Source organism: Schistocerca nitens, chromosome 2 (genome assembly GCF_023898315.1).
Source record: "Schistocerca nitens isolate TAMUIC-IGC-003100 chromosome 2, iqSchNite1.1, whole genome shotgun sequence".
NCBI lineage: Eukaryota > Metazoa > Arthropoda > Insecta > Orthoptera > Acrididae > Schistocerca > Schistocerca nitens.
In genome coordinates this window covers 447,752,417-447,780,022 of record NC_064615.1, presented here as the reverse complement: position 1 = coordinate 447,780,022, position 27,606 = coordinate 447,752,417, and the positions used below count along the sequence as shown (strand labels likewise).

At 40.7% G+C, this 27,606-nt stretch overlaps 1 protein-coding gene across 1 annotated transcript in view; it reads right to left on the bottom strand.

Annotated features, from left to right (window-relative positions):
* Positions 1-25,287, bottom strand: part of LOC126235077 (esterase FE4-like) — a 79,085-nt gene extending 53,798 nt beyond the window's left edge. The window contains exons 1-2 of the mRNA XM_049943811.1: positions 25,219-25,287; positions 5,062-5,202 (exon numbers count right to left, since the gene is read on the bottom strand). Coding sequence (XP_049799768.1) covers positions 5,062-5,202; positions 25,219-25,287 — 210 coding nt within the window. The remainder of the gene's footprint in view (positions 1-5,061; positions 5,203-25,218) is intronic.
* Between the last annotated feature and the right edge of the window lie 2,319 nt (positions 25,288-27,606).

Genomic DNA, 27,606 nt, shown 5'->3' with positions numbered 1-27,606 from the left:
CTGATCAGCTCATCGTCTGCAGATACAATTTTCTCTTTGTACCAATCACTGCATTAACCAACGGTTTCAATCCTTGTATATTTGTCAATTGAAAATATCAACTTGGCGAAATACTCAATTAGATTCTCAATAGGAACTAGAGGTTGGGTTTGCCCATTCCTAAAGCTCGTAGATTTTTCTACAGGACGGCGGATCTACATCTACATCTACGTCTACAGGGTTACTCTGCAATTCATACTTAAGTGCCTAGAAGAGTGTTCATCGACCCATTTCCATACTACATCTCTACCATTCCACTCTCGAATGGCGCATGGGGAAAAGGAACACCTAAATCTTTCCGTTCGAGCTCTGATTTCTCTTATTTTATTACGATGATCACTTCTCCCTACGTAGGTGGGTGTCAACAAAATATTTTCGCATTCGGAAGAGAAAGTTGGTGATTGAAATTTCGTAAATAGATCTCGGCGCTAAGAAAACCACCTTTGTTTCAGTAACTGCCACCCCAGCTCGCGTATCAAATCAATGACACTCTCACCTCTATTGCACGATAACACGAAACGAGCTGCCCTTCTTTGCACTTTTTCGATGTCTTCCGTCAATCCTACCTGGTATGGATCCCACACCGCGCAGCAATATTCCAGCAGAGGACGGACAAGTGTAATGTAGGCTGTCTCTTTAGTAGGTTTGTCGCATCTTATAAGTGTTCTGCCAACCAAGCGCAGTCTTTGTTTCGCCTTCCCTACAATATTATCTATGTGGTCTTTCCAATTTAAGTTGTTCGTAATTGTAATTCCTAGGTATTTAGTCGAAATGAAAGCCCTTAGATTTATGCGATTTATCTTATACCCAAAATTTATCTGATTTCTTTTAGTACCCATGTGGATGACCTCGCACTTTTCTTTGTTTAGTGCCAATTGCCACTTTTCGCACCATCTCTAGATCATTTTGTAATTGGAATTGATAGTCTGATGATTTTACTAGACGGTAAATTACAGCGTCATCTGCAAACAGTCTAAGGGGGCTGCTCAGATTATCAGCTAGATCACTTATGTAAATCAGGAACAGCAGAGGGCCTACGACACTACCGTGCGGAACGCCAGATATCACTTCTGTTCTACTCGATGATTTACCGTCTGTCACTACGAACTGTGACCTCTCTGAGAGGAAATCATGAATCCAGTCACATAACTGAGACGATAATCCATATGCACGCAATTTGATTAATAGTTGCTTTTGAGGAACGGTACCAAAAGCCTTCTGGAAATCTAGGAATATGGAATCGATTTGAGATCCATTCTCGACAGCACTCATTACTTCATAGGAATAAATAGCTAGCTGTGTTGTACAAGAACGATATTTTCTGAATCCGTGTTGGTTATGTATCAAAATGTCATTTTCTTCAAGGTGAGTCATAATTTCGAGTACAGTATATGCTCCAAAATTCTACTGCAAATTGAGGTCAGTGATATGGGTCTGTAATTCAATGGGTTACTCCTATTTCCTTTCTTGAATACTGGTTTGATCTGTGCTAATTTCCAGTCTTTAGGAACAGACCTTTCGTCAAGTGAGCGGTTGTATATGATTGCTAAGAAAGGTGCTACTGTGTCTGCATACTCTGAAAGGAACCCGGTTGGTATACCGTCTGGACCGGAAGACTTGCCTTTATTAAGTGATTTGAGTTGTTTCGCAACACCTAAGATATCTACTTTTATGTCACTCATGCTAACAGCTGTTCTGGTTTCGAATTCTGGAATATTTACTTCGTCTTCTTTCGTGAACGAATTAAGGAAAACTGTATTAGTAACTCTGCTTTAGTGACACCATCGTCGGTAAAATTTCCATTGCTATCGCGCAGTGACTGTATTGACGGCTTTTTGCCACCGGTGTACTTTACATATGACCAAAATCTCCTTGGGTTTTCTTGTGGAAACTATTAAAAGAATCTCGCATTGACGTCCGCACTAAATTTCGAGCTTCCGTGAAACTTAGCCAGTCTTGGGGATTTTGCGTTCTTCTGAATTTGGCATGCTTTTTTCGTTGTTTCTGCGACAGTGTTCTGCCGTGTTTTGTGTACCATGGTGGATCAGTCCCGTTTCTTACTAACTTATGCGGTACGAATCTATCTATTGCTGTCTATACGGTATCTTTGAATTTGAGCCATATCTGGTCTACGCTTACATTATTAGCTTCGAAGAAATTGAGACTCTCTCTTAGGAAGGCATCAAGCGAATTTTTATCTGCTGTTTTAAATAGATATAATTTTGCGTTTAGGATGAAAATTCTCATTTAGCGACTGGGCATACCAGATCTTAGCATTCTTCATAGATTGAATAACTCGGTTGCATACCTTCTTGGAGGTGAGACGATTATCAGGGGTTGGGTGCCATTTGTATGTCATGTGTGCAACATCTCTTACACTCAAAAGATGTTTGATGTGATGTGTAACCCATGGTGGAGGTTTTCTTCTTCCTCTTACTGATTTTAGAGGAGCATCTTTATCATATACAATATTGAGTCTCTCAGTGAAGTTAGATACTTCAGCATTGCTGGAGAAGTTATTTCCTGTCGTTTTCCGCCAAGATATAACATGGGAGTCAGCTGTAAGCTCAGACATATTCATGCGCTTGAAATTTCTAAATTTCGCCCGTTTCGGTTTGTTATTTGCGAATTGCAACGAGTAAATAATAAATATTACATCATGAGCAGATAATTTAGGTGCAGAAATCCGTTCAGTGCGAATTATTCTGTTTGGAGATTTGGTTGCGAATACAACGATAAACGTATGAGTGTCTATTGTATGTTGAATAGGCACAAATGGAACATTGGGAGTTTTAAGCAGAAAAGGAAGCACGTGAATTTTGATAGAGAAAGACAGTAGTTTAGAAAATTTATGATGATATCTCCAGTTATAATTACCTTTCATACAAAGATTCAAGACCTGAGAGCGCAGATTCAAAGCTAGAAGAGCTGTCCCACTTTAGGTGGTAGTATATTGCACAGATGAGACATTTTCTGTTGAGAAGTTTAACTTCAATGAACAAGTATTTTGGGCTGTTTGTCTTCGTTTATAGACGTGGGAATGACCTTGGGGTACAAATTTGTTCATGTATGTGCTGTCACATCACCTACTCATCTATTGCGTCTTTCACGTCCCAGAAAAATATAACTATCAAGACTTACAGAACTCGGCTGCAGCCATGTCTTCGACAGGAGTATAACATAAAGGCAATGTCCTGAAATGTGTTGCAGGTTCAAAGGAATGTAGGTTGCAATAATTGTGGAGAAATGAGGAGGTTGGCAGAGAATAGAGTAGCATGCACTGCTGCATCAAACCAGTCTTCGGACTGAAAGCCACAACAAAAACAATAACACCAACAACAACATTATGAAATCTAGGGTACTCCAAGAGTTTTGAAATATAGCTGTAGCGTATGCCCAAAGATTATTCATACTGTCATAAGATTGGGTTGAAATAAAAATTACAAATCTGAAATAAAAAAATAAAATAAAATAAAACAAGTGAGAATGCCTGAGAAAATCCTGCTAAGTATATTGATAAAGACCAACAAAAATGTTACATTAATATTCCTCGAAGAGAAAAACTGGGAACAAACTATAACAAAAGCTAAGTCAACTGATTACAAACACTACTTCGTGTACTTATAAAACTTCGTGTTAATGGATATATTTCACTGAATTCGTGCTTTCTGTTTTTAATATTGACATAAAAAATGAATTTGAGCAACACATTTTTTCAATAATAAAGTTTTTGAGTGTGTTGTTCTAAAAATGCCACTTTCTACTTAGAAGCTATGGAATGGAATTTCTAATAACCGGAGAGCAGAAAGTCAAGATTTGCTTGCTCCACTACGTTTCTGATTATTCGGTGCTTCGATAGAGGGTCGACGGCTGGTGCCTGGGAGCCAGCCATATCTAGCGTGCATGGCTGTTCGAATCCCGGAACCATTAGGGCTATCTGAGTGTTAGTAGACCAGCCACTACGCCAAGTTGATGACACTAATCAATGACGCTGTAGTACATTAGGCGCCCATTCGACTGATAGCTGGTGCACACTGGTTAGGTAGAGTGTAGCCTATGGCCAGCATATGTGTTTAATTATGTACGTGAGAAAACTTCGAACACTGTCCTCACATTGGCCGGTAGATCCTCTTTACAGCTGAGGACTAAACCAAACCAATTATTATCCCTTCAGTTTGTCACAATACTGTGCTTCACGCAGGCGTCAGTATGTGTGATGCTATCTAATAGGCCATTTCACATATTCTTCTGCACACAACCACCTTAATCCAAAACGAAAAATAGAAATCTAATAGTTTTAGTTTCGCAGATCTTGATGGGTTTACAAATAATTGCACAATCATTGCAATATATGAGTGACGAAAAGTATGGTTTTGATAGTGCCTCATAAGCACGATACAATTTTGCGAGACTCCATCATACTGTATGTTGATATTATTCTGTGTGACCAACAGGTAAATCGTAAAATGGATATTCCGTTAGCAGAACAGCTAAGCAAGGAGGGTAAGTGATTAAAACAGAAAACAAGCACCACTAATGAAACTAAATTGTGTACAAACCTTCCAGAATCGATCTCCAGAGAATACATCTACTCGGTAGGAAAACGTTGGATGATGTGAGCTGCCGTAAATGTGGATTTCGCCGAAAAAAGCGCAGCTTGACCTTAAAAACACAATATTATATCCCAAACCGAATGATTTTGTGCCTATCTTTGTATTTCTTGAATTTGATAAGTTGGAGTACGACAACTAAGAGTTTACCAGTTCTAGTGAAAATTGTATTGTTCTCTCAGTATTAATATCGTTGTTACTATTCTCCAATAGCACGAACCTGCTGCTGCATAGTATCTGGCGACCAGAGGTTTGTTTTCTGGGCAGTTTCTGAAATGCAAGCTTGGCGAACCTGTTGACGCAGAATTCGACGACGTACTGTAACTAACAATGCTGCCTGCCAGAAACTAAGGAGGGCCTACAATTTCCTGTGGCGATGTACATAGGAACTGTTACATGTGTAGTGACTCACCTTGAACCTGAGGTTCCGCATTGGGGGACTCGCATAAGGGATGCCCTGGAAGCTGGCGTAGCGACGTCCGGTGAACGAAGTGGCGATGCGACCCCGCACCTGTCCCCCCTCGGTCTTCACCAGCGGACCACCGTCGGCGTTCTGCGTGCACACTTAGGTCATCACATCAGGTAAAAAGAGCGTTCGTCCCACTGCATCACACACACACACACACACACACACACACACACACACACACACACACACACACACACACACACACACACTCAAGAACACACACAAACACACACACACACACACACACACACACACACACACACACACACACATACTTCTAAATAGGGCTCAAACTCTTCCTCAAGCACTTGGAAAAGATCAAACTCCGCCAGAAAGGAACTCGCCAATATGGAGCAGCTATATCTTTATATAGTCACGCACGGTACCGATTTCAAGCCCTCCCAGCCAGTGTCTGGAGGCTTGACCTGCTACACACGCTAGCCCAGTTAGCTCGCTTGTTTATGCAACTGTGTACAGGCCACCGATCCATTCTGGCTCTGTTGAAATACCTCTCGAGCTAGTTCAGGAGCGGGCAGGAATCCTGCACATGTGCGGCGCACTTGCACGCGTGCAGTTAACAGGTGTTCCGCGTGCACACAGGGGCAAGCTGGCCACCCGCTTATCTCCCATCCCCACCATACCTTCTGTCCGCTCCTTCCTCTGTAATGCGATTTGTTTCCTAGCTTGTTTTATTGAGTGAATCAATAAGGTTAGTAGGAGTGCTTGAAAGAAATCATGGTTTGAAAGAGTACCTATTACCTACGATACGTTTTATTTAATTATCACAGGTGGAGTTTACAATACGTTTAATATCTGGAACAAAATTTCTACATACAGACAAACACAAACAGTTACTTAAATTTTCATCACTGATGTTTGCTCTTAACCGAGACTTATTAACTTAGCAAATGGTTTTCCAGCTCTCGCTATATTAAGCGCAGTCTTATAACTTGCACATACCGCTGGGCTATTATTGTTGTCGTCCTGAAAACTTGAAAACAGTGCTCCATAAAATGTTAGATCAGTTAGATGAGAGACATGACGAGAGAAAGTCGCAGATCTCTCGTGACAACAGCAACTACGACAAATTCAAATGGCTCTGAGCACTATGGGACTTAACTGCTGTGGTCATCAGTCCCCTAGAACTTAGAACTACTTAAACCTAACTAACCTAAGGATATTCACACACATCCATGCCCGAGGCATGATTCGAACCTGCGACCATAGCGGTCGCGCGGTTCCAGACTGTAGTGCCCAGAACCGCTCGGCCACTCCGGCCGGCCAACTACGACAGATTCATCTGGTATCGTCAGATCGGTCTTCTTAAGCTCAGTCAATTCCCCATCCGCTCAGAATCCGACAATAAATTGTACTCGTCCTTGTGAAATTTATTATAATGGCCTTCAATACTAAACTTCCTTTGACCAGCGAGAATACTGCCACATATTAAACATTTCGAATTTTCACGTTTTTGCACAAAGAAAAAATGATTCTCCCATTACTTTTTAAAAGATAGCAAATCACCACTTCTCCGTTTCTTGAAACACAACGTTCATTATATAGTGCTCGCTTCGCATCAACGTCCGCAGCTTAGTCTGGCACTACACTGCCGCAACCTGCCGGCTGTCGCCACAGCCCCGGTCGACGCCTGCACGCGAGCAGCACACGTGTAGCGCTGTGCGCTCATGAGCCGCGTGCAACGTTTGCCCGCCCCTGAGGTAGTTGCTTTCCCAGTCCAATGAGCAAAGAGTTGCGCTCTGTGTTTACTTCGCCAGATCAGCCTATTGCCTTTGTTGCGTTATGCTCCGCGTTAATCTGTAAAGTCTACAGAGTCTATGATTAACCATCTGCCCAACTATTTCGATTAACTATCGGTTTGAAGTTAGTGGACAAGAAAACAAAGTAATGGATCGGGGAACAGACTGCGGTAGAAGACATAGTTATCACTGGACATCTGAATATACTAGGTCTACTCGGTAAGTGAGGAACGATTGGCCAAGAAATTGAAGCCACAGTGAAAATCAAAACTTTTTTTTAAACATTTAGTTATACCTTATAGCTAGTTCTCTACACAGTCGCCGCTACGACTTATACAACTATCGTAGCGTTCGATGTACTAACTTTCCAATACCCTAGACACAGAAGGCAGCCTGCTGTGCTTTCCGACAATTTTCTAGGCTGGACGCCAGCTCGTTGTCTGTGCCAAAATATTGTGTTCATAGCCAGCGGTTCACATGAGCAGAGATGAAAGTAAGAGAGAGCCAAGTCCGCGCTGTATGATGGATGATCAAGAACTTCCCATCGAAAACGCTACAGGAGCGTCCTCATTCCCCCTTAGATCTGTCATGCGGCTGCATGAAATCAGGCGAAATCTCCCGGCAGGCACTCATACTTGGTGGGAGGCACTATTTTCTAGTAATTTTTGCGCGCTCACTGTGTGCTGAGAACTGAGAAGAGCGAAGTGACGCTGTCTATGGGCATACTAGAGACACTGCCCAACATATCCGTGCAAAGCTACATCGGATTTTCTCTGTGGTTTCAATTTCGCGACCAACTGTTCCTCACTTTCGGAATAGCCCACATTGATGGAATGGAGGAGGTCGTGACATGTAGTCGGCCGATCTTGGTTGTTAAATGTAACAAGAAGGTCTTTACTGGATAACAAGAGATGGAAAAAAGATAAAAAAAGGTATTTTTCAAGACCTCAATACAAGAGAAAGTTTAAAATATATCCGTATCCAGCAGAAAATGTGAAAAGGGTGAGGATGAAGGTGATAGAATATATAATTAAGAGAGAAAGTAAGTGGAGGAGAAGAAATGAGGAAAACAGCAACCAATACTACAAAATCCTTCTACACCAAGAAATAAAACAGATACATCTTAAGTCAACTTCTCTGCTTTAGAGCTAAGTAATGTTCTTTACCACTGAAGTAATGGACATAGACAATTATTGTCGTACAAGGATGGCATTGTTTATTGTATATACAAAAACGACATAAAGGCTAAACTAAGAGCATTATTGAGAATTTGAGCTATGATTATGCTGACTATAAACTGTGTTGTATTTTGTTTATTTATTAGCTGAGTACAGCCACGCGGGGTAGCCGTGCGGTCTTAGGCGTCTTGTCAAGGTTCGCGCAGCTTCCCCATCGGAGGTTCGAGTCCTCCCTCGGGTATGGGTGTGTGTGTTGTCCTTAGCATAAGTTAGTTTAACTTAGATTAAGTAGTGCGTAAGTGTAGGATCTTATGACCTCAGCAGTTTGGTCCCATAGTCCTTACCACAGATTTCCAGATTTCCTAGCTGAGTACCTAGCGATACCCAGGTATGTTTTTATTCTATTCTTCTATTATTCCATCTCCATAATCCCCCTCTCACTGCCAATCTCCTTCTCTTCTTTCTGCATACATCTCCTCCTCTCTCCCCTTTCTGTCCATCTTCTCCTGCCCACTGGGTGGACATGTTCCTTCCCTTCTATGTCCATCTCGACCTCCACCTCTGAGCCAATCCCCTGCTCACCCACACCTCCTTCACACCTCCTCTATTCCCTCCTCTTCTCTCTTTGTCCATTTCCTCCTCCACTATTCTCTGTCCATCTCCTCCTCCACCCTTTCTCTGTTCATCTACTCCTCCTCCCCTCTCCGTCCATGTCGTCCTCCTTTCTCTGCCCATCTTCTCCACTTTCCTTTCTTTCTCTAACTGCTCCTCACCCCTCTTTCTCTATCTCCTCCCCTCCCCTTGTCTTTATCCATCTCCCCCTCTTCCCTTCATCTCCATTTCACCTTCTCCCTTTATCTGTCCTTGTGCTCCTTCCCACTCTGTGCATCTTCTCTTACCCCCCTTAAGTCTACCTCCTCCTGTCCCTCTATCTTCTCCTCACCCCCTCTCCTCCTCGCCACTATCTCTGCCCATCTCGTCGTACCCACTTCTCTTTCCACGTCATCACCACTACCCAATAGGAGGTTGCTTGTTCTTACCCCCACAGCATTTCTTTCCCAATAGTAAGTAGTATTCGATGTGTACAAAATTTTGTTGAAAGCGATCCAGTGGTTTAGGTTGAGCTTTTTACCCATGCATTAGCCCACATACACACGACTCATATATTTCACATATTGTGCACTTGTATCCTGAGCGAATTTCGCCCTGTTAGTTTCATTTTCACGCAGCTCGATGCATATGGCGTCATATCTCCTGAGCTAAGTGTTGTAGACTGATATAATATTGTAGGCACATTCAGCGGCATATATGGATACTCTCTGCGAAATGTGTTGCGAATAGCATTAGTAGCAAAGAAATAATCACTTTAGTACAATGCGGCAGTTCTCCACGCGTTTCAGTGTGTTTGATGTCGTATCTTCTGATCTATGTGCCATAAAATGATATGATTTCGCAAGTAGATTCGTTGGTATATGTGAATACCGTCTGAAAAGTGTTGCGCAAATACAGTTAGTAGTGAAGAAGGAAGAAATTAAAATGTCATAACTGATGCGCCAGTTTTATTGCATGAATAGCGAAAATTTAGTAAGCAATAAACTCTTTTTCCTTCCATCATTTTGTGGGGGTTTTCGCCGAGAAAAAATGTCGCAAAGGTTTGAAATTACGTTTACTGTTTTTTCCTAGTCACTAACCACTCTCATTCTCAAATAATGGAGGAATAAGGTGAGTATTCGCTCGTCGTGAGCTACCCTTCTTTTCACTCCAACCTCCAATCCTTCTGGTTCTTACCTCACATCGACTGTTTCCAGGTAGTAAGTCATATGTTTAGAAAGTACTGCTGACATTGATGGAATGGATTAGTAGAAGATATACATACATACATAAAATGTATGGATGTATGGATTTAACGTAATGTACAGATCTTTATTATTAAACATGAAATTGCTACCGATACTTATAATGTTGTAGTGTCAGTTCACTTATACATGTGCATTGTAGCGCCACCAATTGCAAAACAACGACAACAGCAACAAGAAGAACAGATCAATCGAAATGTACCGACAAGGCCAATGTACGCTACGTGATCAAAAGTATCCGGACACCCCGAAAAACATACGATTTCCTATTAGGTGCATTGTGCTGCCACCTACTGACAGGTATTCCATACCAGCGACCTCAGTAGTCATTAGACATCGTGAGAGAGCAAAATGTGGCGCTCCGGGGAACTCACGGACTTTGAACGTGGTCAGGTGATAGAGTGTCACTTGTGTCAAACGTCTGTACACTAGATTTCCACACTTCTAAACATCCATAGGTCCACTGTTTCCGATATGATAGTGAAGTGCAAATGTGAAGGGACACGTACAGCACAAAAGCGTGCAGACCGACCTCGTCTGTTGACTGATACAGACCGCCGACAGTGGAAGAGGGTCGTAAAGTGTAATAGGCAGACCTCTATCCAGACCATCACACAGGAATTCCAAACTGCATCATGATCCACTGCAAGTACTATGACTGTTAAGCGGGAGGTGAGAAAACTTGGATTTCATGGTCGCGCGGCTTCTCATAAGCCACACATCACACCGGTCAATGCAAAACGACGCCTCGCTTGGTGTAAGGAGCGTAAACATTGGACGATTGAACAGTGCAAAAATGTTGTGTGGAGTGACGAAACACGGTACACAATGTGGCGATCCGATGGCAGGGTGCGGGTATTGCGAATGCCCGGTAAACGTCATCTGCCAGCGTGTGTAATGCCAACAGCAAAATTCGGAGGCCGTGGTGTTATGGTGAGGTCGTGTTTTTCATGCAGGGGGCTTGCACCCTTTATTGTTTTGCGCGGCACTATCACAGCACAGGCCTAAATTGATGTTTTAAGCACCTTCTTGCCTCCGACTGTTGAAGGGCAATTCGGTGATGGTGATCGTGTGTTTCAACACTATTGAGCACCTGTTCATAATGCACGGCCTGTGGTGGAGTGGCTGCACGACAATAACATCCCTGTAATGAAGAAATCTACACAGAGACCTGACCTGAATCCTATACAGCACCTTTGGGATGTTTTGGAACGCCGATTTCATGCTAGGTCTCACCGACCGGCCGGCCGCGGTGGTCTCGCGGTTCTAGGCGCGCAGTCCGGAACCGTGCGACTGCTACGGTCGCAGGTTCGAATCCTGCCTCGGGCATGGCTGTGTGTGATGTCCTTAGGTTAGTTAGGTTTAAGTAGTTCTAAGTTCTAGGGGACTGATGACCACAGCAGTTGAGTCCCATAGCGCTCAGAGCCATTTTTTTTCTCACCGACCGACATCGATATCTCTCCTCAGTGTAGCACTCCGTGAAGAATGGGCTGCCATTCTCCAAGAAACCTTCCAGCACCTGATGGAACGTATGCCTGCGATAGTGGAATCTTTCGTCAAGGCTAAGGGTGGGCCAACTCTATACTGAATTCCTGCATGAGTGATGGAGGGCGCCACGAACTTGTTAGTCATTTTCAACCATGTGTCCGGATTCTTTTGATCACATAGTGTATCAGCAGAACTGACGCTTGGCTCAAACATTTAATTTAACTTTTACCCAAGTGTACCTCTGTACCAAAGAGACAGTAATAAAACATAGCCTACCGTATCGGAACTTCTAAAAGATGAAATCGAAATAAAGTTTCGTTGAACTATGAAATTACAAAAGGGAATGTGACGAAGAAAACAAAAAGAACAAGAAATTTAATGAAAACAATAAACATACGACGTAAGGGTATAAGAATATAAAGGGTAAGTCCATGAAGTATTTAAAAAGTCGTCACAGATGAATTGCGAGAGCTACGAGACAAATGACACAGTTTGTGAAAGAAAAACTCTTAAATTTCTTATGCAGTGTTTATAAATGTTCTTCGTGCCCGTATTTCGTCACACGGCACACATATAATCGGGAGTCCAATTCTGCTCATGCCACAGCTCGCAAATCAGGACTGGCGTACCTTATCGAATGAACTTTAGCACAGTTGCTGCTGATTATGGGGAACCATCATTCACTATCCGGCGGCAGCTCCTCATAGTGCGTCAGGCAAGTAAATTCCTCGCTGTTCCCAATTCACCAGCATACCATAGTGGAAAGCCTTTTTATTAGTCGTACACGAGCAAAGAGACCGTTTGGGATCCAGAAACACGTACACACACACACATACACACACACACACACACACACACACACACAAACACACTGAACCTCCTGCCAGAACCGATTTTACGAAAGTTCTTATCTAAATGTAGATGTAAGAGTTTCAGAGGGTCCATATCACCTCAGGGAAGATAAGAAAAAATCTTACCTTCATAGTCTCCGATGTTACTCCGATGTTATTGAATTTAACATATGTTACAATTCATGATTAAGAAAGAAGACTGTATTTTTTGTTCTGTCCAAAGGAATTTCTGGCTCAAAATACAAGCCGCCAAATTTGACGCCTCGAGCACCATTTCGCACATACGTTTTTCGTGTAAAATTTGAAAACGCTGTGTCTGTGGAACGGTTCTATATATTCTCTTAGTTTTTTTATTTGAAAGGTAATTATGTGATGATTACAATGATATCCTCGGTTTGGACATGTTTCAAAGTTTTTGTGCTGCAGCCTTCTGGTGTTTCTACTTAATTCAAGCAAAAAAAATATTTTTCAAAAATGCTAATCTCCAAAACTTTGGTTTCTTACTGTTGATTAGTGCCACACTGTACTACATTCACTGAAAAGAACAACTTCCTCTTTTAAGCTGAACAGGTCTTATAAACAACTAGCTGTATCCGGCGAAACTTTGCTGTGGTTCAGTCAGCTTAAATGGAAAAGAAAGAATAGAGAAAGCACACGTTTCTAATATATATGGGAATTGGATACACGTTCTGATGTCCTTCTCTCCCCTGTCACTGCCCATCTCCCCCTTCCCCTTTCTCTGTCCATCTCCTCGTCCTTCGCCCCCCCCCCCTCTCTGTTCTCTCTCTCTCCGTCTTCTCCATCCTCTCCACTCCTCCTCCCCCTCCCCCTTCTCTCTTTCCATGTCGTCTTTCCCTCCTCTCCCTTTCCATGAGCCTTGTTTACTTTTATTCGGATTCTGTGGTGGTGTTGTAATCATAAACCAAAAAACCATAAATACAACTTGCTAGTTTACTAAAGGTGTTTTGCTACTGTGTGTGTTTTATATATGTATCTAAAAATACAATCAGGATGAATCACCTAACACTTGAGCGCGAATATTGCGGAAATGGAAATTGTTATTGATGTGCGGTTTTCACAGACTGGATTGATAGTCAGGGGCTCGTATTGTTAGTCAATCAACAGATTGTAATAATACTTTGAACGCGTATTTTCTGTACGAACATACAATTTTTCACATTGAACAATGTCTATTGACATTAACAAACTAAAAGCAGGGTAAAGTAGAATATCAGTGGTGTTTTTGCGAATTCTAGTGCTAGTCGTTTACGAGATATCGTATTCTGAAAAGTTCCTGCACCGGCACTTGTACAATATCTATCGTGGCAAGTACTGAAGAACAAGTGCATACACTAGTTATGCAGAGTCTGACCAGTAACGAAACAATTCACCATCACAGGTTGTGTTCAGAATGACCACAGACAACAGGAATACATACTTCCAGTCTGGTCTGGAGCGACTGCTGCACACGTGCTAGTATTTCAGCGGATATGTCCGACCAGACTGCAGTAATACGTTGCTGCATATCATCGGGTGTAGTCGGTATCTGCTTGTAGACAGCATCTTTCACCTTCCCCAAAGAAAAAAGTCTACAGGCGTCCAAGCTAGGGAACGGGCCGGACAAAGGTACAGGTCCTCGGCGTCCAGTCCAGCGATTTGGAAATAATTCATGAAGACACGCAGTAGTACATCTTGTACTGTGGGCTGAACACCCATGATGTTAGTACCTCAGGTTTCTTCTAGTCTGCAGAGGAACATCTTCTAGCATCTGTAGAAGATGGTCTGTCAGGAACCTACGGTACTTCTGTACGTTTAGTGTTCCGTATGTAAAAAACGGCCCTTGAGCTGATAGTTCACTATCCCACAGCGCACGTTTACACCCCATGGACGCTGACGTACCAGATGACGAAGCCAGTGGAGGTTGTCAACAGACCAATAGTGCATGTTTCGGTGGTTTACCTGGTAAATGTGGCTTCATCAACAAGCACAATACATGAAACATCTGGAGTATCCTGTCTTAATGTCGATGCACAGAAGTTAACACGATTCTCATACTCGTTTGCATGCAGCTTATGATGAAGAGAAATGTGATAGGGATGGAACCTGTGTCGATGGAGAATGTGTAGGACACTTGTCTGACACAAATCGCTTCCTCGTGGGGCTGCGCAAGGGCTAATGTACGGATCAACTGCAACAGCAACAAGAACACAAATTTCCCCCTCTTCTGTCGTCAATTGTTCCTTCTGTTACGTTTGCGGCGGCGCGGTTACGTTCGTCCATTACCTGGAGCTACCTGCGAACTCGTTGCAGCAGATCGCTAGTAGGAAAGCCTAGCAGAAATCTACCGTACTGCAACACGCGCCAGGCTGCATACAACGTAACTATTCTAAGAATCAGGAAAAGGTCTTAATTTTGGATGAAAGGTGGAGATACCGGCAAAACTTCGATATATTCTGAACCTTGACATGTACACGTTCACTGCCAAACCCATGCTAATCTGTACACAGTCATGCACAAACCTTTTCACTCACGATAACAAGTTTATGGTAACGTATTTCCAGAAACATGAACAGCTACTAAGCACGGATTGTTCTTAAATGAAAATGTTTGCCATAGTGTTAAATTTATCGGTGTCTGATGCACTCAAGTTTTTAATCACCGATCTTGTCAATATGCCACGCGGAATTACTGTCGTTTCTCATACACAAAATTACTTAAACAATCCGAACTTTCTAAAAAAACACAACGTAATAAATATGCCTTTACTTTAAAACACTTTAGAAACATGTCGCACAACTAAAACCGACAAATTATAACTTTCTTCGGAACTCATACTACACATGACCGTACCATTGGAAGGCTGGGCTTTGACCCCCTTAGACTGCTGTAACCATTCTGTATCTTCAAGAGTAAAGACGCGCGAGGAATACTCCGTTCTGATTGGTCAATTTTCTTTAAGGTCAATAAAAAAACATTATTCTCCTGCGTTAGTCCGCGCTGTTCATGAAACCAATCAACAAATAACACACTTTCGAACTGTACATTTTCCCAAAATAAATATTTAACATTCTGATATTTTGTTTATACTTTACGTTATTAACTGTTTTCATTTGCACTCGAATTAGCTTCCCTTTTACCATAAACTTACTTAACATATTACGATACAAAATTCTCCGTCGTCTGCATTCACACTGTTTTAAAACTTTCTCAGACTAGTTCGCACAGCGTTCATCAGTAGAACAATGATCTACATATTTACTTTAGACGACATTCACGCATCATTCACGCTACTAAAAGCATGTACAAAACTGTACAAACAATAATAAACAAAAAAATCCTTCAAGAAGTACACACAATAATTCACAGAAACATTCTCTTTAGCTGTTTCTTGAATGTCTCTGTACACTACTGGATTGTGGTGGCCAAATTTCTTAACTACATAATAGTTCTTTCTGTTTAGTCCTCTAACAGATGAAAACTAGAAATACGTACTCGACTGAACCGGCTTCAGACCATCTGTCGCTGTGGACACATGAGTCATTCTCCCGATACACAGGCCCTAGACAGGAGCGATGTAAGGCGCCACGCTTCATGTTCTGTAGTTATTACACTACCACTTTCAATTAACTGGTTGGATAAGGTGATAAATAACTGCCAAGATGGTTCTACATCTACATCTACATCTGTACTCTGCAAACCACCGTGAGGTACATGACAGAGGGTACATCCCATTGTACCAGTAATTAGGGTTTCTTCCTGTTCCATTTACGTATGGAGCGCGGGAAGGATGATTGTCTGAATGACGTGCTGTAATTATTGTCTGAATGCGTGTGGTAATTATTCCAATCTTATTCTCACGATCTCCGTGTGACTAATACGTAGCGAGCCTTAGTATATTCCTAGAAAATCATTTAAAGCCACTTCTTGAGACTTTATTAACAGAATCTCTCGGGATAGTTTACGCCTGTCTTCTGGAGTCTGCCATTTCAGTTCCTTCAGAATCTCTGGGACACTCTCCGTGGATTAAACAAGTCTGTGACCATTCCTGCTGCCCTTCTCTGTATGCGTTCAATATCCCCTCTTAGTCCTACCTGGTATGGGTCCCACACATTTGAGTAATATTCTAGGATGGGTCGCATGAGTGGTTTGAAAGAAATCTCTTTTGTAGACTGATTGTACTTCCCCAGTATTCTACGAATAAGCCAAAGTCTACCACCTGCTTTACCCACGACTGAACCTATGTGATCATTCCGTTTCATACCCCTACAAAGTGGTACACCCAGGTAGTCGTATGAGTTGTCCGATTCCAACACCGACTCATTGATATTATAGTTGTAGGATACTACGTTTCTTCGTTTTGTGAAGGGCAGAGTTTTACAATTCTGAATATTTAGAGCAAGTTGCCAATCTCTGCTCCTTGTTGAAATCTTATCAAAATCCGACTAAATATTTATGCAGCTTCTCTCACATAGTACTTCATTATGGATAACTGCATCATCTACAAAAAGCCTGATTTTACTGTTAATATTATCTGCAAGGTCATTAAGATACGACATGAACGGCAAGAGTCCCAAAACACTTGCTTGGGGAACACCTGAAATTACTTCTACATCTGACGATGACTCTCCATCCAAGATAACACGCTGTGTCCTCCCTAGGAAAAAGTCCTCAGTTCAGTCACAAATTTCACTTGATACTCCATATGATCGTACTTTTGACAAGAAGCGTAGGTGTGGTACTGAGTTACATGCTTTTCCGGAAATCAAGAAACGCTACGCTTACCTAGTTACTCTGATCCAAATCTTTCAGTATGTCATGTGAGAAAGGTGCAAGTTGGATTTCACATGATCGATGTTTTCGAAAACCATGTTGGTTGTCATTGAGGAGGTCATTCTTTTCAAGGTACTTCATTTTGTCTGAGCCCAGAATTTCTAAGATTCTACAACAAATCGATGTCAAAGACATTGGATGATAGTTTTGTAGATCACTTTTACTACCCTTCTGACCTGTACCTTTCTTCGAGAACTGGGCATGGTTTTTCGTTCGAGGGATGTACGATACATTATAGTGAGAAAAGGGGCTAACTCAGCCGAAAATTCAGTATAGAATCTGTTAGTGATTCCATCGGAGGGTGCAACTTTGTTTAATTTCAACACAGCTGACACTAAAACTTATTTCATTCACCTTTCAGTGGGACGAGGATTAAATTGGGGCAATTCTCCTGGGTTTTTCTTTGTAATGGACGTCTATTGGGATATCTTGTCGCATACACCGTACACGAACGAATGACATTCTTCCTACACTCTCCATACGCCACGATGATGTCGGATTTTTCTGCATTGATTAGTCCCATCGCCTACATACCAAATGATTAGCACTCAAGAAACACACAAACACAATGTAAGCAAAAATAACAACATCGTATCTAACAACTACGCAGGTTAGATGGCACGAACAAGTGTCAGTGTGGATACTTTTCAAAATACGACTCACACAAGAACCCTGCAACAAACACCACTGAAATTCTTATTTACTTTACTTTTAGTTTTTTATTGTCAATAGGGATAGTTTTATTTAAAAAGTGTATGTTTGCTCAAAAATACAATTTCTAGAATATTACAATCTGTTTATTGGCTATTAAAACGAGCCTCTGACTACCTGTCTATCCTGTGAAAACCGCACATCAATACATCAATAGCACTTTCCATTTCCGCAATATTTCTGTGCAAGTCCTGGGTCATAGTCTATGTGGGTCTAAATGTTTATTGCAGTAATGTGTAAAAATCTGAAGTAAATCGGAAAGGCACGTTTTGAGATCTATAGTAACAATGTTTTCCTTTTTAAAAACTGAGTACCTAAACCACATCCGTTTGAAATCCAACGTTGTGCCAAAATTTCAAAGCAATCGGTCAAAAACTTTCGGAGATACGCGATTTTAAACAACAAACGTTTACATTTTTATTGACATGGATTGAAAATATTGCCATACATTAAGCCAATTTCCATTACCATATATCGGGCTCATGAGTACAAAAGTTGCTCTCATTTGATATATAATTTTATTTCTTGTGAAATATGAGTGAGAAACATTTTTAAAACATCCTAAACAATTCCAAAATATGTGCAAAAGTAACAAAAACTTGCAGGTTCCAAAGTACTCAACTTCTGTGCCCTCTGTTTAGAACTGAAATTAGGTATTCAAGGATCTAAAAATGTGTTTCACTGCATCTTTAATTTGCTTTGGTATTGAGTGATGCCCTCTTTTTGTATCAGTAGGAACTGGGGCACTCACAATCTGTGAAACAATGTGCACCGGAAGTGAGCACCGATGGTGGTGTTGTTGTCTTGCAGCTAGAAACCTATATCCTGCAGTCGGTCCGAATGGTAGCATTAAGTCCACAACGATTTCATTCAACTCATAACTGATGTCTATAACCTCTGCAATCCACCAGTCACAGTCATACACACGCGCCACAAATATTCCTCCTCTTAAGTTGTGAATTGGAATATTCTCCAGCTACTTCTGAGGTATTGGCCAGACATATGAACTTTCTCCTTTCTTGCCCTTGATAGAGCGTGCAATTTCGTCCATCACTTTGTACCCAAAAATGGGTCTTCTGAATTTGTTTCGCAGATGTAGTTTTTTAAGATGGTTCTTCTCTTTTCTGCTGGTGGTCTTCTTCAGTTTAGGCAACAGAATGAGGGCTGTTGATGTGTACGATTTCACCACTCTTGTAAAATCTTCAGTATTGTGAATTGTAGTTGTACATGGGTGGAAAAATTATGTTTTGTAGCATGGTATTTCAACAGGCGTCCTCTACCATCACGTGACCTTTCTTGTGACCAGTAGCACTATGTACCTGCTGCATTGACACATGTGACTTAGCCAATCCAAACAACTGGTAATGGTTTCTGAAGTGACTAGGAGCACCATCGGAAGCCATAATGATATTTTCGGCCAGTAACTGCAGTTATTGAAGAATTTTGCACATTGCCAGCAAAGGAAATCCTGTCTTGTGTCATCACTTATAACTACAACGCTCGTGCTTTTGTTTTGAAAATATGTCATTCCTGTAAAAATTGAAACTTGGTCATTACTCCAGTGATATTCTTGGGAGAATCACAGGCGAGTTTTCAGCAAAATCACAGTGAAGCATTAAATATAGATCTTTAGCTTGCATAGGTCCCTTTACTTCTGCAGTGTGTAGGTGTTGTAATTTCTTCACTGACAATTTCCCAAGTTCATCAATGAGACAGTCAACACACAGCAGTTATCATAATTGGTATATTTTTCTGCCACATTGCATATGTAACCTCTGAAGAGTCATCTGTTTCGTCTCCCAAACCAAGTGTCTGTACAGAGAATCCTCCAATTCCAGGGCACTCATCACATTCCTGAATTCAGTTTAGCTTTAATGTACTCCCTCACAGCTTCAGTAATTTCTCTGAGTTTCCTGGAGGCGTAGAGCTTATGACCTGACTTCACCGACCACGATTTCTTAACATGACTAACACCACTGTAGGTGTTAGCCCTGTTAAGAAACATGTAAAACAAGAGACCTTTTTGTTTCAGGAATGTGGTGAGTGCCCTGGAATTGGAGGGTTCTCTGTACAGACACTTGGTTTGGAAGACGTAATGGATGAACTCTTCAGAGGTTACTGGCCGATTCAGGGAATGTAATTCTTTCTCTACAGATACAAAACTACATCATCTGCACCGTGGGAAACTTCAATTTGTTCAGTCACTGTCCTCATTGATATTCTGTCAAGACATTAGAACGCAGAGAGTCGTCACTGAAGACAACTTGATTTTTAAACAGAGTCTTGAAATGAGCACACCTATTCCGAACCTCAAGTAAATCAGTTTTTTTTTCTTTTTTTTGCTAGTCTTGTAGATCAGTCTTTTATGGATATACAAACTGTCGGCACACTTCACTCTCCTGCGGTCCCAATCAGAGGACATTTCAAACGGTCCTTCCTTCCAAACGCCCTACAACTCTGTCAGTCAGCAGAATCCTCGCGAAAGTTTACAGACATAGAATACCCTAAATGGTCACACATTTCGTAGAAGACTCTGCACTAACGAAACTGGCTATGAACAACTGCAATACAGGATAAACAGAATTTTTGGGATTGATATTTTTGAAAAAAATTAAAAAGTATCACAAGGCTACAGCAAAAGAACTTTGACACATGTGTCTAAACCGTGGATATCATTAAAAAAATAACAAAATATCAAAAACTGTTCCAGAGATACAGTGTTTTAAAATCTCGAGGCGTCATATTTGGCGGCTTGTATTTCCGGTCAAGACTATTTTTGGACAAAAGAAAAAAAAAACTTGTTTCTTATTTTCTTAGTCGAATTATAACCTATGCAAAATTCCGAACACCCGACATTACGAAAATCCCTCTGCTCCAAGTGATATAGATTATGCGAACACACAGACACGTACAACCACACACACACACACACACACACACACACACACACACACACACACACACACACACACACAAAATACAGCAGCAGTTGCCAGGAGTGATTTTACGCAAAGTGTGGACGACAAGCTACTTATCTAAAAGCAGATGTTGTAAGAGCTACGAGAGGTGCAGGATGCGGATCTAATGCCTGTCTTCTGATCTCAAAAGTTATTTTCCCACTTAGGAAAAGCGTCACTTTAAAGAGCAGTACAGAAAAGCAATTAAGTCACACTAAAACATTCTACGAGATGGTTCTATCAGGCCCATTTTTCAGCTCAGACTCGTAAGTAAGTTGTGCAAAATACAGGACAACTCTGCATGTAATATGAAAGAGGAAAGTAAAGAAGTAATTCACCATGTCTCTAAGGAGGCCTTAGGGGAAAAACTATCACAATGTACGAGGACTAAAGTTGAATCCTGGATGGGCGACACGATCCAGAAAATCGTGGATGAAAAAAGAGAAGGATATCGGAATTGGCTGACTATGAAATTGGACGAGGACCTTAGAACATATCGCGAAAAGAGGAAGAGCGCCAGTGAGAATATAAACAAAATAAAGAAGAGTATTGGCAAAAAATATGTGACAAAGTAAAAAAAAAGTTGCAGAGAAAATATAAGACCGATTAATGCCTAGGGAAATACTCACCAAAGCGATGAGAACGCAAAATAGAGATCAGGCTGAGATCAGCACAATCAGTATGGAGCGTCGGGTTATCAGAAATTGTTGAGAGAAGACAGAGTTGAATTCGAAATATGCAAGGAAGAGAGGTGCCTAACGAGGTGCCAACTCGTGACGAAGTGTGCATGCGGTCAAACAAGTGAAGACTGGTAAACGTCCGGGACCAGGTAATGTAAGTACTGAACTTATAAAAGCCGCATCTACATTTGTTTGTGAACTTCTGGCAAAGGTTACTTATACTATCGTTAAGTTGAAAAATCCCTTATGAATGGAAAAAAGTATATAGTGGTTCGACATATAAAATGGATGACCGGAGACAATGTGAATATTACAGAAAGATTAGTGTGATACCTTCAATAGCTGGATAGTGTAGTAGAGATCTAAAGAAGCGAAAAGAGGGAGAGCTAGCAGAGACAGAAGAGCAAAATGGAGATCGAAATGGACGCTTGTGTCGTAATGGAATATTCATTTTACAAGATTTAATAGACAAGATAATGGCTCGAAATCGGAATATCCATTATATATTCGAGGATACATATAAAGGGTAGATTAGCCACTGATCATATCTTCACTATAAGGTAAATAATCGTGGAAGTGCTATGAATATAATCACCTCTTTGAAGATTTCAAATAGGATTATGGTAACGTCAAAAGAAAACAACTGTATCAGATGCTAAAGGATCTGGAACTCCTGCATAAACTGATTAGATTGGCACAAATGTTCCGCACCAGCATGAAATGTTACGTAGCAGGAAAACGCTCTAAGGAATTTGATGTTAACCAATGTTTACTACAGGGGAGTGCGTCATCCAAGCTACTTTTTAACGTAGTGTTGGAGAGAGTGACGAGAAGTAATACGTATGGCATTTTTTAACCATATGACCAAAAACTAAAAAATGCCGTTGATGTACTTTGCTGTCTAGAAGAGCGGAAGGGTTGGAAAAAAGGATTTGTCAAACTAGAAAGGGACGCAGAAGAGTTGCTTTTTATGAAAGTGCAAGTGATCATTTTTGGAAATTTGTGGTAAGTTCCTATGGACCAAACTACTTAGCTCATCGGTCCCTAGGCTTACACACTACTTAATCTAACTTAAACTACCTTACGCTGAGGACAACACATACACCCATGCCCGAGGGACGACTCGAACCCCCGACGGGGAGAGATGCTCGAACCGTGGCAAGGTGCCTCACACCGTGCGGCTAACCCGCGTGTCAGTGACCATTGCAACAAACGCTGAAGACGTGGAATATATGTTATACAAATTCTGAGAAGAATATGAGCAACATGGCCATTCAATAAATCTTCGCAAAACTGAATACCTTTCAGTGAGAGAAGATGTGACAATTGATTTAGAAACTGATGTTGGCAAGATTAAAGAAAGTAAAGCTTTTAAATATCTGTGGGTAACATTATCTGTTACTGGACAAAGCACAGAAGGAACAAAAAATAAAGTTGTACAATGCAATCCGACTGTTAAATTCTATCTTATGGAACGAAAAAGTAAGAGTCAATGCCAAAAAGTAGTATGCTGTACAAATGCGCAAAGTATTACGACGTATGGGTCAGCAACCCTGTAAATTAAAGTTGATGACTGGAGGAGGACTAGTGGAATATTAAGAGAAGATCAGTAAGAAATAAGGAAATACGGAGGAAAATGGAAGTTCAAAAGACATCTCTGAGGCAAAAAAGATACTGTGGCATGACAATTTTTGAAGGGATGGAGGGTACAAGATCTCCGAAACAAGGATGGCAGTGGATACCTCATGGGAGAAGAAAAGAGATAGACCAGCAAGAAAATGGAAACATGATATAGGTGAGTAATGCAAAGTAGAGATCTGCGATATGCAAACTAGATGGACAAGAAGCAAAGGATAATTGGAAGCGAGAAACGGGGTGACAGCTGTATTGGATTCGCATACATATGTATGGATGATGGATCGTGGCCTAGAAGTTGGTCCTTCCGAATATGACTCCGCGGCACTTATCGAGTTTAGGGGGATACCCATGAAATCTTTGATTTTTTACCGATTATCGTCAATTTGACTATGCTGATCACGAGTATGACATTTTTTCATAAGTTTTGAAACAGTAAAATAACATATTGTCATTTAATCAAAATGTAACAATACAACAACATAACAATGTGTTTGTAACAATAAAACAACAAATTCTCATGTAATCGAAATATAACAATACTTAAAGATCATTCAAGTTAAATTGCAGCAAGCTAAATCGCAGCATTCGGATAAACGCGCCGAGTGCTTTGATGTGCTACGATTTAGCTTCAATGATGTTTGCAAATAACATATTCGTGGTCAGGTCAAAAAATGAGAAAAAAATTTTTCATAAAAATTTTTGTTTTCTCGATATACTAAAAAGTTTTTATCGGGGATGGAAATAAATAACATCTTCGAGATCAACATAGTCTAACCGATCAAAAAGTGAGAAAAAATATTTTCGAAAATATTGTCCCCCTAAATTCAATAAGTGCCGACTCCGCTACCTCAAACTGGCTGCCGCTTCACCTGGTTACAGGAGAGACACAATGAAGTAGTTGCTCCGAAGATGTCCGAATATGCGATACATTTAATTTAAAAATACAATTTTCGGCAAGAGAATATCCAACTTATTAAGTGGAGTAAACTTAACATTCTTCCCTCAACACTTAGGAATACCACGACGATATTCAGAGTTTTGAAACTTGCATATTTTTGACTGTGTCTAATGGCGTAATGTTTTTAACAACTTAATAATGGAACTAAAGCCTCGCAAAACATCTGTTTTTAAATCAAATAAATCGCACCTTTGGGCAACTTCTGTGTAAAACTCTGCTTTCTGATATCGCGATACATTTACACTGTGGCTTCGCAGCAGATACACTGAAGTAGTATTCGGGAGGATTCAGTTCGTTCCACGTGTTGCCATCCTGGTTAAAGTTTTTCGGTACTTGCCAGTGTGGCCATTTAAAAAGACATAGCTTACTTTCTTTCCTGTTCTTGCTCATTTCAGACATGGCTGCATCTCTAACGACTTCCATAACGACATCAAGTCAACGTGTTAGTCTGTTACCAAAAGGACATAGATTCTGCAAATGAATTGGTCTGCAGTTCATCAAGGACTGATTCCTACATTGTCATGTACTGGTAAAGGAAGCACGATAACTAGAAACACCTCCAGTAAGAGTGCTATATTGTGTGGTGAAGGATGCCGAGACCCGGTTATATAATTACCTAATGACATCCATACTGGTTAAAATATTAACGACACAACAGAAAAACTAATTAATACGGAAGTAACCGATTGACGAAGATCGTTAACATAAGCGTAGGCCTATATGTGGTCGAAGTAATCGAATAACGAAGTGAGAGGAACTGTTCGATATATTATTTCCTCGTAATACTAGGTTCTTGATATACTGCTTGTAATGCAGATATTCCTTTCTTCTTCTCATGCTTTATGGGATTTTTACAACGATTTCTTGGGACGAAATACCCACATAGTTGCTGCTAATACAATTCAGCACCTACTTCTTCTAAATGCAGGCTGCAAGCGACGTTAATATTTTCGAAATTTAGGTAGCGTAATGTTGACACAAGTGCTTTCCTGTTTCGATCATACGGTTACATTTCCATGGAGGAGAGGATAGAAAGGTAGCTGAAAATATGTTTACGTAGCAATATGAATTAATACAGAGCCGTTACTACGGGAGAAATGAAAGGAATTGTTTTTTCTAGGATACTGGCTACTAAGTAAGTGTAAGACTTATAAAAAGGGAAGCAAATGAAAAGTGGAAAATATAATACTGCTTACCTTTGGATTAAATGCGTTGTTTGATAATACGGCCACTGTGAAGAAAATTATAAAGTATTGCACAATCATGTTATCATATTGCTTTTTGAAGAGAAGACAGTTCCTTGAAAGCGCGTCGTCGACTACAGAACATGAGACATGGTGCGGTTTATTGCATTCTGTATAATATGTTGTGGAACGTAAGATTTAGCACTGAAAGTGAGCTGTTAAGAAGTTGTGTGAAATTTCAGACTCCATTGTAACAGTATCTGGTGTGGTGCCAGACATAAACACAGCCTAAACTTCTCTTCGTCAGATTTGTAAATCAGTACAGGAAACTATCCTCCAAAGATTATGCAATAAGGTCGTGTTACACGGCACAGTAGCCTCTCTGGAAACTATTATAAATGGCGTAATATTTGTGTAATAACATATAAATATGAAGAACATACAAATATGGATCCTATATAAATGAATGAACTATGAAAACAACATTGTTAAAAGTCTTATACAAGTGCAAAAAGATTTTGGGTAATGAACGAGATGACACACACTGCAAGTTTTCAGTTTGGAACGACAACATTTCGCGAAACATTTTTCTAATAAAAAAATTAGCCTTTAAACGAAATTTACCTATCAAGTACTCATTTTCCTGTTCTTTCTCACAGTTACTCTCTGAAGATGATTTATTTGTGCCAGTGTGATGTTCAATACTGACGTATAACGTTTGAACGTAACTCAGTTTTCTGTGAGACGACAAAATCGTTAGATACAGATTAACTTAGGGATTTAGCAGTTAAAATTATTTTTTGATGCAGATGTTGATACTTACCGTTTCGTTGACTTTCTTGCTTCATAACTGTTTTGTTTTATATTTTATTTTACAGGATCTAAGGGTGCTTCAGTAAATGCAGTACGTAATTGAACCCAAGATTACGTTCCTCAAAGAACAATCGTGTAGGCCTATCATTAGCAGGAGGAGGATAAGAAAACAGATAAACGATCCGTCGATGTCGACGTCTTTACGCCAAGCCATAGTTCATTTGGAACTGAAGCAAACGTCCGTAATGTGACGAGTCAGATCAATTGACATAGCCCAAGTAGCTGTAGTCAGTTATCGTATCACGCTCTTTTGACGGTTGCCTGCAAATTGTGTTGGGGTAAAGTATCAAGACATTCCATTAAAAAATAATTCCTTTCTTCACGGATACTCTATAGCAAACATACGTGACAGCAGCTTATTTTTGTCATATTATCTTATCTTTGTCTGGCAAGTGCAACAAGTCTATATTTTGATGTCCTATTAACAAGATGCCTTTTGCTTACAAACCAAGTCGTACACTTCTACTGTGACAAGGTCAAGTGTATTCAATTAGTTTTTCATATCTGTATTTTCATCTACATACGTTGTCTCCGAGCCACCATTCAGCGCATGGCGGAGGCACCTTGTACTACTGCAAGTCATTCCCTTTTCTGTTCCATTCGTAAAGCGGACAAGGGAGAAGCGACTGTCTATGTGCTTCTGTACGAGCCCTGATTTCTCTTCTCTTTTCTTCGCAATCCCTACGCGAGATCTAAATTGATGGTGGTAGTATCGTTCTGTAGTCTGTCGCAAATGCCACTTCAGTTGTTAATCGAAGATACTGGTAGTATATATAGCAATAGGCCAACTGAATTGTTTCGATGTCTTCCATTAATCCAACCAGTAGGGATTCCAAACACTAGAGCAGTACTCAACAATGGATCGCACAAGTTTTGTGCACCCAGTCCCATTTATAGGTGAACTACTCTTAAATAGAAGTCACCCAATGCCTCCAAGCCCACCATTCGCCTTTCCTACCATCAAACGTACGTGCTAGTTTCATTTTATAACGCTTAGAAACGTATAACTCCTAGATTTGTTGTTGAAGCGTCTGTGGCAAGCAGCACACCAGCAGTACTGTCTTGGAAAATTATGGTCTTATTTTTTCCTATTCATCTGTATTAATTAACATTTCACCACATTTAGAGGAAGCTGAGTCATCACAAAATTCAGAAATTCCGTTCAAGTCGTACTGTATTTTCCTACAGTCACTTACAGACGACACTGCCCCGCACACTACTGCGTCATCAAAGAACATTCGCAGATTGCAGCACAACCTACCCGTCAGATAGTTTACGTACAGTACACGGAGGACAAGAGCGGTCCTATTAAGCTTTCCTGGGCCATTCCTTGCCTGTAAACAGAAGCGACGGCTATAAGGAATGTGGATAGATAACAGTAGAAAATTGGAGAAATAACATTGATACACATAAATGAGGACCGTAGGCATGAGAAGGTAGTGGATGACAAATGGTTGTTGCATTAACTGCTATTTATGATATTAATAGTATAAAATATACTAGCACATAGCCATAATTAAGACATAA